The sequence below is a fragment of the Protomyctophum bolini genome, assembly GCF_963924005.1.
Source record: "Protomyctophum bolini genome assembly, chromosome: 15".
NCBI classification, from domain to species: Eukaryota; Metazoa; Chordata; class Actinopteri; order Myctophiformes; family Myctophidae; genus Protomyctophum; species Protomyctophum bolini.
The window spans coordinates 38,943,524-38,955,439 of record NC_137876.1 but is presented as its reverse complement, the minus strand read 5'-3'; the positions used below and the strand labels follow the sequence as shown (position 1 = coordinate 38,955,439).

General features: G+C 39.9%; 1 protein-coding gene across 2 annotated transcripts in view; it reads right to left on the bottom strand.

Moving 5' to 3' along the window:
• Nucleotides 1-11,916, bottom strand: part of fancm (FA complementation group M) — a 39,239-nt gene that overhangs the window by 12,313 nt on the left and 15,010 nt on the right. For both annotated transcript variants that reach the window (XM_080783694.1, XM_080783695.1), the window contains exons 5-13: nucleotides 9,328-9,459; nucleotides 8,545-8,677; nucleotides 7,528-7,620; nucleotides 6,605-6,703; nucleotides 6,300-6,493; nucleotides 4,201-4,407; nucleotides 2,734-2,974; nucleotides 2,414-2,559; nucleotides 1,371-1,535 (exon numbers count right to left, since the gene is read on the bottom strand). In XM_080783694.1, the coding sequence (XP_080639820.1) occupies nucleotides 1,371-1,535; nucleotides 2,414-2,559; nucleotides 2,734-2,974; nucleotides 4,201-4,407; nucleotides 6,300-6,493; nucleotides 6,605-6,703; nucleotides 7,528-7,620; nucleotides 8,545-8,677; nucleotides 9,328-9,459 (1,410 nt within the window). The remainder of the gene's footprint in view (nucleotides 1-1,370; nucleotides 1,536-2,413; nucleotides 2,560-2,733; nucleotides 2,975-4,200; nucleotides 4,408-6,299; nucleotides 6,494-6,604; nucleotides 6,704-7,527; nucleotides 7,621-8,544; nucleotides 8,678-9,327; nucleotides 9,460-11,916) is intronic.

Below are 11,916 nucleotides of genomic sequence, written 5' to 3'. Positions count from 1 at the left end.
TTGCTACTTTTGTGTGACAAAGAATGACAAAGTAGGGCATTAATTAGGAAAAAGGTTTAAATATGGAGATAAGAGGTTTCTGCATGACAGTATACAGTATTCAATGTGGCCCTCTGGAGTGAATGTGGAAATATTGTGGTTCTCTCTATCATCAAAGTTGCCCACCCCTGGCATAGATTAGATATAGGTCACTCTAGCATGACCTACTTTGAGCTTCCTGGCTTTATGTAACAGTTCAGAGAACTGTTAACATAACCACAGGGTTAGAGGCCTCCCTGCCTACCCTGTGTATCTCCTTGTCATAATGGGAAGTACATGAATACATCTAGGGTGGACAAAAGGTTACTTCCACACTGGACTACTCTTTTATATAGGCAAGTCTCTGCAAATGTAGGCCATAAGAAAAGAAAAGAAAATAGATTAAAGCCTAATTAACTTTGCTGGTACCTTTGCTGGTATATGTCAACTCTGAGCAAGCTGAAGATACGTCATCATGATAATGGAAGTTTGACAGTTTGACATTTCTTTTGACATTTTGATGCCGCTTGTTGTAGTATGTGAAACAAACAAAAGGTCAGACATTAAAATCTATCCAGAGCAAATAGTCACTAAAGGAAAGGCACAGACCTAGTATAAAACCCTGTGGAACTCCAGCCAACTAAGCTGATTTCAACGCTGAATTTCAGTTTTGATTACAAGGAAAGAATGTGTGAGTCCAGTAAAGCAAGTGTAGAAAGACGATATTATGGCTGACTAACCATGACCTAAGCCCACTAATATATCACAAGAAAAAAAGTCTCCCAAGACTCCCATTGGCTTAGAGAAAAAGTGTCCACTAAGGTCATCAGTACGGTCACTAGTAGAGAAGTACTGTAGCGAATGTAGTCCAGGCACTTTTCAAGCACCTGGTGAATATAATTTGATTATTTAAGAAGTAATTCTACAGCACAGTCTGGCTATCATACCAAGGGACCTACCTCTATTCAATACTTAAAATAAATGTATGGTGAAAAGATGAATTACCACAATTATTTCTTTCCCTTTAGTTTTCTTTTTAAATACAGTAGAATTGCAACATAAAATACAGGGCTGCAACATTTAACCACTTTCAACCAGGTGCCACTATTTATCATCATTAAAAGCAAACAATTTCAAAAATTGTAAATCTTTTAAAAATCTCACAACACAGTGTGCATTGTGATGCGTTGTGAGGTTGTAGATTGGCTATTTTCCCTGTTGTGTGAGACCACTGTATTAAAATAAAAAAAACGCTTCTCAGTTATTAGATGGATCAAAAACGTAATCAATGGAATAATTGCTAAGAATATAGTCGTTAGCTGTTGGTTGCAGTCCTAGTAGCATGTTCTCACCTCTTTGTCCTCTCTCATGTGGTCTATGAACTCCATCACCTTGATGAAGTGCTGACACCGCAGGGAGTGGTCCACAAAGTGGGTGGGCAGAGCTCGGTTCTGCCAGTGTCTCCACTCCCACAAGGACAGCTCTCTGGATGGTGGGCCACGCTCGGAAACCAGCTCCTTCGGAGCACAAGATAACGTCAAATCAGAGTAGGGATGATTATGTGAGAGAAATAATTATGGTTTCATGATTATCAAGATTATTACGTATATTTATTCTACGACACTATGGATTTATCCTACTATAAATGCGCCACGTCTCTGTGTACGTGTGTGCGTGCGTACGGATGTAATGCACGTCACTCGAGAACCGTTTGACCCACCGACTTCACATTCGACACACACGTTCCACACCCCCCACAGGGAGTGCAGTGCCAGGTATCGAGTCGGTCGGACCCACGGTACTCCATTACCACCACAAAAAGCTCTGGTCAGGCTCTGCCAGTGGGCCTCCTTTTACCTGTGCAATTTCCAGCTTCTGCCTCAGTCAATTGAGGCTCAACCAATCAGGCTCTGCCAGAGGGCCAAATTGATTGCCAAGTACACTTTTCAGTTTGCAGTCTTCACACACACAGACACATACATACACAGATCTCCATGTGGGACACCGGCTGACAGTTAAAACTGGTGCTATGACGTATAGTCATTGGTTAGACCAGTCAATAGTCCCTCAACTACAACCTATCTCAAACCCTCACCCTAACCTCCCACGGGGCAGCACACCTAAACCTAACCTTAACCCATGTCTAACCAATGACTAGTCTAAACTAAGTATGCACCCCATATCATTACGTTATAAAGTTGCATCGTTCCCAAGTAGGCCGGTGGCACGTACAGGTCTAGTCAAATCTAATGAGCTATAAATTAAGAGGTTTTATTATATTAAAAACATATTATATATTTAACACGCACGCAGAGACATTTATAGTAGGATAATATTAATTCGCGAAATCAGATGAGAGACCCCTCAAATTCAACAGAGGAAGGTAAGGCTGAACCTGTGGCATGTCATTCGGCAGAGACAGGAAATTAGATTTTCTCAGGGTTGGGTGAGCCTCATCTTCCTCCAGTCTCATTGTGGAAGCCCACAGGGAATACTCTGTGGGGCTGAGGAATCCATCGTGCTTAACACTGCCCTGTTGGCCTGCACACGCACACGCACACACACGCGCGCACACACACACACACACACACACACACACACACACACACACACACACACACACACACACACACACACACATTAAACCAGAGTCTTTCGTTATCCATCTGTTGCAGAATGACCCATGGTCACCCCTGCCTACCAACAAACACCTACCCAGGTTTTGAGGGTGGATAAGAGAGTCCCTTCCATCAAAATTGGACCATCTTCTACTGATGGACTGCCTGTTTTTCTCGCCATGGTCAAACTGACCACAGGTAATGTGCATCTTATGCAGCACAGGATTCACTCCGTCTGGTAGCATACGGCTGCTGTTGGGGTACATGTGTAAACTGTTCCTGAAGTCAACGATAGACTTGTCCATACTGCGCTTGCTGAACTGGCTTTGGTTGTAAGTCTGTGAGAAAGGCATTAGACATTTACAGTAGTTTGACATCAGGAAAAACAGAACAACCAGGTGCTCGCAGGAGATACGTATAAAAACAGTTAAAAGTATCAATGGTGAAAGAATGTCTAAACTTACTGTTGGAAGTTTGAGAGCAAGAGTGTCTGTCCTGTTGTCGGTTTTGTTTGTCTGTTTTTTTGTTTTACACTTATGTCTTTTTTATTATACTGTATGTGGAACATTTACATTGCTTGTTATTTTTTTCATTTTTATTTAACTGAATTACTTATTATCATTGTCTAAATCTGAAATTGTCTTACAAAAATGCCTAATAAAAACAGTATTAAAAAAAAAAAGTATCAATGGTGCTCAGTGCTCACAGACCACAGGATCAAACGTATGGAAAAAAGGCAGTTTCTCCTTCAAACCGTCAAATACGTTAAGAACAGGTCATAAATTGTTATAAATTTGGTACAGTATACATTCAAATTTTTTCTTTTGTGAAAAACAAAAGCAGACAAAAAGAAAACCCTCAATCCCTCCCACCCATACTGCTCAGTGACACTGCATAAAATAAAATACTAATAGTAAGATGAAATGCTAGTTTGTTGGAAAGCATGGCCATGAACTGGAATCTTTGCTTGAGCTTGGTGGAATGTTTTTTTTCTGTAATTAGTCACTAATGACAGAATCATTACTAATGTTTGACTACAATGTCTTAGTGACTTTCTATATGTACTGTACATCAAAATAAGGTTAGGACAAGGGGGTCCAAAACCTTTCCATGCCGAGGACCCCAAAATAGGCACTGCGTCTGGCTACAGTTGCCCCCTTTTGCAAAATGCCTTAAAAGCATTTAAATAGAAAAATAAATCACACCCGTGTGAAGTGAGGGGCGCTCTTATCATCTTACATCATCATGCATCATCTCATACTGGCCAATCAGAATGCCTGTTGCCTGTGATTGGTTAGCTGACTTGCTCGTCTACATAATGACATAAGTTTTCCTTCATTGTCAATGGCGTTTAATGTTTAATTTACGTCATATTTAGCGGAATTTTACCAAATTTCTCCTTTCATTGTCAATGGCAAATCTTGAGACGTGTAGGGACAAGATTTAGCGTATTATTATTTGACCTGAATTCCCCTTTCATTGTCAATGAGACGTGTGGGGACAAAAGCTGTATATAGCTCCCCTCAAAAATAGCAGATCTAATCTGCTATTTCTGTTCACTCACCTTCTCTTCACGTCCCTCTGCCAGGATGACTACGATCCGTCCCTGCCGCTTGCGTCCAGTGCGACCCATGCGCTGCACCAGGCGGACGGGGCTCTTCTGAGCATCAAAAACAATGATGAGGTCCACCTCCCCGATGTCCAGACCCTCCTCCCCGACACAGGTCGACACGATCGTGTTGAAGCCCCCCTCGCGGAACTGACGTACCACCTGGAGTGCAAGCGGGTATTTTAATTACAATCACATTTTTAATTTAAGTCCCACTGATAAAGTGGTAAATCCTTCAACTACTTGCTCAAAAGTATTTATAAGAGGGGTGTCCTACCAAGACATTGATCCCATTGAAGCCAATGTCGTTCAGATATATTCAATACTTTGCTAAGACTTTCAGAGGATGGACTATGGTGGGTTGGTGGCAGACTGTTATCATAGTTATTGTTAGAAGTATGGTCTTGACCAATCTGGGTACCCATTGGCAAAACAGTGCATGTTGACGTGGTCAACAGTCTGTCTTGAGAGACTAGGTCTTGACCTGCTCTATAGGTGAAGTGGCATGAGATAACCTTTGGCACTATATAAATAAATAAAAATGTGTGCTACCGTGTCAAATATGTCCCCGCTCAAAAAATGTTTTGTGACCAATGGACAAATGTGGACAAATATATAAGAAATAAGATATAAGAAACAAAAACAAAAAAAGGATTAGTATACTTAACCACTTATGCCCTCTATTAAAAAGAAAAACAATACTCACAAATATCTACAAACTGCATTGTGAGGCTGTGAGCTTGTAGATTAGCTATTTTGACAATTTTTGCAAATGAGTGAAAGTGGTTTAACGGGCTCGAATGTCCCAAAACATAGAGGGCACAAATAGCAAAACTATAGCCGAACACATTTATTCCTAGAGGGCAAGGAGTCAGGCCCTATCATCACCTACTGTACAAATAAGGAGGCGGGTTCAGGAACATCTGCTAAATCAATTATTTTAAATTGCTTATAGAAATAGTTTAATCAAAAGGTCATTCCATGATGTAAATTTTGATTCCCTGAACATTTGTATTGCCAACTGTACTTCAAATTGTACTAACACCATTTCGTTTTTATTCTGTTGCAGATTGTTTTTGTTTTGCACGTCAATTGTATTTGTTTACATTTAAAAACAGGTCAATTCAGTGTGTCAAAAATACATATATATAAATAATTATGCACAAAGTACAGCACCATCTTTTTTGCATTTAGTAACAGCACCCTTATCTTGTTGCTATTCTTTTTTTTTTTAAGATATTTTTGGGGGCTTTTTGGCTTTATTGATAGATCACAGTAGGTAGACAGGAAATGGGAGAGAGATGGGGGGGGGGGGGGGGGGGGAGTCACACAGCAAAGTTCGTCTGGATCGGGACTCGAATCCGCAACACACCGTCATGCTGGATTACCAGCCAAGGTGCCTGGGCCGCTAAACTGGCCCAGGTCTTGTTTGCTATTATTAATATTCATTAGGAAAGGAATGTTAAAGACTGTCTGCAGAGAGAAACATTAGTGAGCCAATAAAGAGAACGATAATAAACCAGCTATGGCTGGCAAAGGAACTACTCTGTGCTACTATGGGACAAACCACAGTTATTGGACGCACCAACCTTTTCTGGATCAGGACCCACTTGAAAAATCTCAAAAGTATTCACAGCCCATCCATCTCATCAAATTATGTGGTCAGAAAGCTGCATGCATTTTCAGAGCATATTTATTTTATGAATGTTATGTTATCGATAAAGTCTTATCCTCATGAAAGTCGCTGCGCTGGGTCATCTATGGTCGTTTAAATGTGCTCTATAAATAACGTTTGTTTTGATTTCATTCTAAATTCCTTGATGCCAATACTCCTGTATGCCAATGCCTGTATTTGCATGCCATTGTATTTAATTTGATCTGACTTGGCAATAGAATAAACATCCTATGAGAACAGGACAAAAAGAGGAAGCAAATCCTAATTAGTGAGATGGTGGTTGATACAAAAACAAGCATATCATCTGTGATAAACTGCAACCAGCTCTTACCAGCTGTAAACATGTTTGGTAAAGTGAGATGATGCATTTGGTCTCTACCTCCAACTGATCCTTCTGAGTGAAACCTTTAACACCTTTCCCTGCGGCCTGGCCCATGAAGGTCATGACCTTGATCAGCGGCAGATGGCGGTTCAACATGGCCGCAATCTCTTGCACGCTCTCGCGGAACGATGAGAAGATCATCACACGTGTGCTTACTTCCCGAGGTTTACTGACAGAGGCTGGACCTGACCCTGAACACCAGCAAGAGAGAAGAGAGTGGTTTCAGTGTGGTTTCAATAGGTTATTCGTTTCTAAAGTACTTCTCAGAAAATAGATGAGAGAGAGAAACAAACACTAATCACCATTGTTGTCCCCCACGTTCTCAGAGCACTGTCTGAAGTGCTGAACGACCACTTCCTCCAGTTTGAGCAGTTTAGGATGACTGTAAATGAAATCTGGACCTAGAAGTATTAATGGTAGAGAGCAGTGTTGGAAGAGGTACTTTAAAGTCAAAATTGGATTGGATTAAAACATAATGAACTTAATCAAAAAAGACCTACAAACCGAGCTTGTAGATCTGCTGTTTTTTAAAAGTATAAAATAGAGCTTAATTTGTTAATGTATGTTTTGTAATCATCTAAATCTTCAAAGTAACTTTTAACTTCTTTATTTCTTTCGTTTCATTTATGGTTTTACATGATTATCATTTTATTACTGCTTTTTACATTTACCATAAAAGAAAGAAAAGGAGCAGGAAGAAGATAAATCTTATTAATACCTGCCCCTATCTATCATTAAACAAATCACATAATTGATGCACTGCTACCAGCCATGTACCAGCCTGACTTCACCATGATTACCGGTACATCGAAATAATGAGAGACCAAACAAGATATATAGAGAGAATAAACAAGAGAAAAAATAATAATAACACAAATGTGAGAACGAAAGATTTTTTTTTCTTTTTAAACAGTTTTTTTCTTTGCAACACTGTTGTACAACTCTTCAACTGTGAATTCCATAAGTAGTGCATGCATTTGTTATCCAGGGCTTTTTATTTTTTATTATAACTATTGTTATTGTTGGGCTAGGGTTAGGGTATATATTGTGTTGTGGGGCATCGTTTATCATAATGTGAAAGAAAACAATTCATATGCATCATTTTAGGTTCATTAGGTTCATTTCAAAGGAGGAGCAGGATTAGGTGAGTCCCTGAAAAGGCATTATGAAGCCATTAAATCAATAGATTGAAGGAATTACAAAGCGTGTATGAGCTTTCACGTACCAGCAGATGGCTTGACAAACATTGCCTCCATCTCTCTGTAAAGGTCCATGAAGATAGGAGTCCTTTGTAGCTCGTTCCGTGCCCTGGACATCTCTGATCATCCACACAGAAGCAAATGTCATGCATCAGTAGCAAATTGTTGAGACCAGAAGAGATTCATACATTTTGCTGTCTCTTCTCCTATACAGCCTAGCAATGTACACTGTAATGTACAGCCTTACGTGTCCATTTGTTTTGTTTTATTACTGTCAGAGTTATAAAAGTCACAATATTTTGAAATGTGTTAAGCAACGGTCAGCCTCCTGGTGGCGCTATAACAGGCCAATGTGAAGTTACATGGCAATGGGACATTGTTCATGAATTGAGGAATTTCAAACGAGCTACTCCTGCAAACTTTAAATGCTAATGTTAGCCAATTAGGATGGCTATTTTCAGAATATGAAAAAATAATCAGACAGATCACGTGAATATAGAGATAATGTGTACCGATTTGTGTGATGTTTGGACAAAATCTGTAGGAGTAATCGGTCTCCTGAATAGGCCAATGTGGAAAGGGTGGCATTTCTTCCTTGGTCTAGTGGGAATGTGCGTGCAAAGTTTCAAAGCAATCGGACGCTGTGTTCATGATTTGAGACATTTTGTAATATGAAAAATCGGACTAGAGATAATGTGTAGTTTGTGTACTGATTGGCGTGATGTTTGGACAAAATCTGTAGGAGTATTATCAAGAAATTAGTTCCTGGTGGCACTAGAACATGCAGATGTGAAAGGATTTTCCTTGGCCTCTAAGGAGTGTGCGTGCAAAGCTTCACACCGATCGGTCCAGCCTGTTATAGCACCACCATGAGGCCAATTTGAAAAAATGTAGGATGGCATTTCTTCCTTGGCCTAGTGGGAATGTGCGTGCAACAATTAAACGGGCTACTCCTCCAAACCTGGGCATAGACAATAACACCGATATAGGACATTGATTAGTCAAGAATCAAGAATAGTAAAAGCCTTCAGGTGGTGCTGTACCTCTGGATCCATCCATGATACCCTGGAAGAAGAAGAAGAGAGATCGGAGCCCCATTTGCAGCAGTAGCTCGTAGCCATGGAACAGACTGATGCAAAGGGCAAAACCTCCTTCAAACCCCCCCTTCTGGTGCATCTGTGGATGAAAAGAAGGACATACTGTAAGTCAGGCTGGATTCAAACCCCTGCCTGCAATATCAAAAGAATATTGTCCACCGTCTGAAGATTCCTTAAAGGCTCATTCATAGTCTGGCTTTTTGGTGGTGAGGTGACCACCGCTCCGGTGGTGAGGTGACCACCGGAGCTGAAATAACGTTGAGCGGTGGTGAGTAAAAACAGAGAGAAGGGCTGGGGCGGTGGCGGTGGTTTGCTCTTCACCGCGACTCGTGACGTCATGTTGTAGTTCGGTGGTCACCTCACCACCAAAAATCCAGACTATGAATAACGCTTCAGTCATTCAATCAGTCATTCAATGGTGAATACAGGTGATTCTGGTTACCGGTAATCCATTTGCCGAATAAGAATACTGTAATCATATACAGTAGGTAGATAATGCACATAGCTTTGCTCCCCTGAAGGTCAACAGGAAAATATACAGATAAATGGTTTCTGAAATGTAGCAACTTGTCAGATTTACTCCACAATATTTAAGTAATACATAATACAAGTAGACAACATTTTCCAAAGTCGATTTTGGGCCAACAAGGCTGCCAATAATTCAATATAATAAAATGTAAATATATACTGTATATGAAAATGCTTCATAGTTTGGGATGTGCACTTCACCGTAATGTTTGGTGGAGGGTTCTTGCGGAACTGATCTCTTGCCAGAAGGACCTGGTATTTGGTGAGAGTTCGCAAGTCTTTGTGGGCCATCACACGGTTCTGGACCAGAGGAGACATAAACTTCTCCAGAACCTGGTAGATAAGGAACAGGAACAGACAGACAGATGCACAGACAATATTTAATAATGTTTCTTTATGTTTTACTCAATGAACATTAAAGAATGTACCTTTTACCTTGTACATTTTTATAGACATTCACTATGTTAAAAGCCCTCTTCAAGCTAAAATGTGTTTGTTTTTCCCCCAGGTGTATTACATTTTAACTCATTGGCTGTGTTAGAGTAATACAAACATTTTAGATCAAATAACCAGCATAGTGATTTTCAAAAGGGTTCAATACCTATTGTATACTTACTGTAGCAACTTTAAGGTGGTATGGAATTGTAGGAAATGTTAAAAACAATATACGCTGAGATCTACTAAAGTTGCCTATGCACTGTGCCAGAATACACTTATGTACACACAATAAGTTGAAGACAGGGCTAATGGTGAATTAGACTAGAAATTAGACACTTCATGAACTCATGTGTACACACAGAACCACAAGCACATACTGTATGCACAAAGACTTAATTGTAATTTCCATCTCGTGCGTGCACGTGCACGCACACACACACACACACACACACACACACACACACACACACACACACACACACACACACACACACACACACACACACACACACACACACACACAGTCAATCTAAAATAAATGCAGTGGGTTCTTTATTTTCTCTGTCCTAATTTCCTGGTAATAACAGCAAGGTAGTTAGAGGTAGCCTAGCAGCCAGACAAATGTAAGATGGATATCTATTCATCATACAGAGAAAAGACAGAACATCACATGGGGAGGCTGAATGAATACTTAAATGCAGAGATGCTTTTCCTGAAAATCAGACTTTCTAAAGACTTTCTAAGGCTACTCTTTTATTTATTTTTTATTCAGCCCTGTATAAAAAGTTAAGAAATGAAAGCAATTTACCATTTCTTCAATTTCCAAATGGGGTGTTTCATAATGTCATCAACCCAGTTTGATTTTCAAGTTTTACTACTACTACAGAAAATGTTCACTCCAAAGTTGTTCAGACAGATTCATAGCTTATTCAAGGTGAAAAAACAACCCAGTTACCCCAGTTAGAAACATATAGAGATGTACAGTACAGGTCAAAATTATTCTGAAATTACCAAGTTACAAAATAGAAAGCACAAGTTAAATCAGTGGTTCTCAACCTTTTCTGGATCAGGGCCCACTCGACCTAACCCGAAATTGTTATTATTATTATAAAATAAATTAAGATTTTGCTCTTCTGCCTTTATTGATAGTATCAAGTGAAGATAGACTGGAAAGAGAGAGAGAAGGGGAGAGACATCATGCAGCAAAGGTCTTGATGAACGGGGCTCGAACATGTGACGCGCTGTCAGGCCAAAGCCTATATGTGGCATGCGCCTGGACCACTTGGCCAGCGGGTGCCCCTAACCCTAAATTATGTCCAAATTTAGTGCATTCATGAATCGATCAGCCACTGCTACCCAAGGCATAAGTGAAAAATAAAAATGAATGGTGTGTTTTTCTTTCAGAAGAGCTCCTGATGACAAAGGGAAGGGGTTAAATAGCAGCTGCTAATTCCACTGACATTTTATAAAAGATAAACAGCTATGTCACCGATGCCACTCGCCATGAAGAAGACCAGTCTGTGTCACAGCCCATCTGGAGAGGATTGCGCCTCATCATATACAGATCTAATCAATATTTGGAAGAAGAAAAACAAGACGAACTACACTAATTTATGCTTTTGTCAGTCTGTGACACAATGTGATAATCGTCTACCAAATCCATATACGATCAAATAGTCTATGAAAACCTCATTTTGAACAATATTATTACTAAAGGCTGAAGATCTTATTCAAACTAAATTCATTAATTTGGCATTTAAAAGACAACCAACACACACACACACACACACACACACACACACACACACACACACACACACACACACACACACACACACACACACACACACACACACACACACACACACACACACACACACACACACACACACACACACACACACACACACACACACACACACACACAATATTAACATTTGATCAATCATGCATGTACTGTATGTGCAATGTGCATGGTAGAAGAACTAATGGATCTCTGATGGAGATGAGATGAGGCTTAATGTAAATTGGAAGCTGTGGCCTACAAGGGACAGAAATAGGCTTTTCTAAAATCATTACATAAGATTAGTAAAAATGAGTCAAATTAAATCAAGCCATTCTACAGTACAATGATGCCAAATGTCTGCTCAAACCTTCAGTGCTGGAAAGCGATACGATTGAATTGGATAATTCAGATTAATCAATCAATCAATCATGAATCAATCAATAGTCTCCCACCAGAAATATTTACATTGCGGAAACACTGTCTAATAGAGAGGCCTATGTCAAATGATATGCACATGTAACTATACCTCTAAATATTGTACATTTACATTATACCTCTGTAAGTGT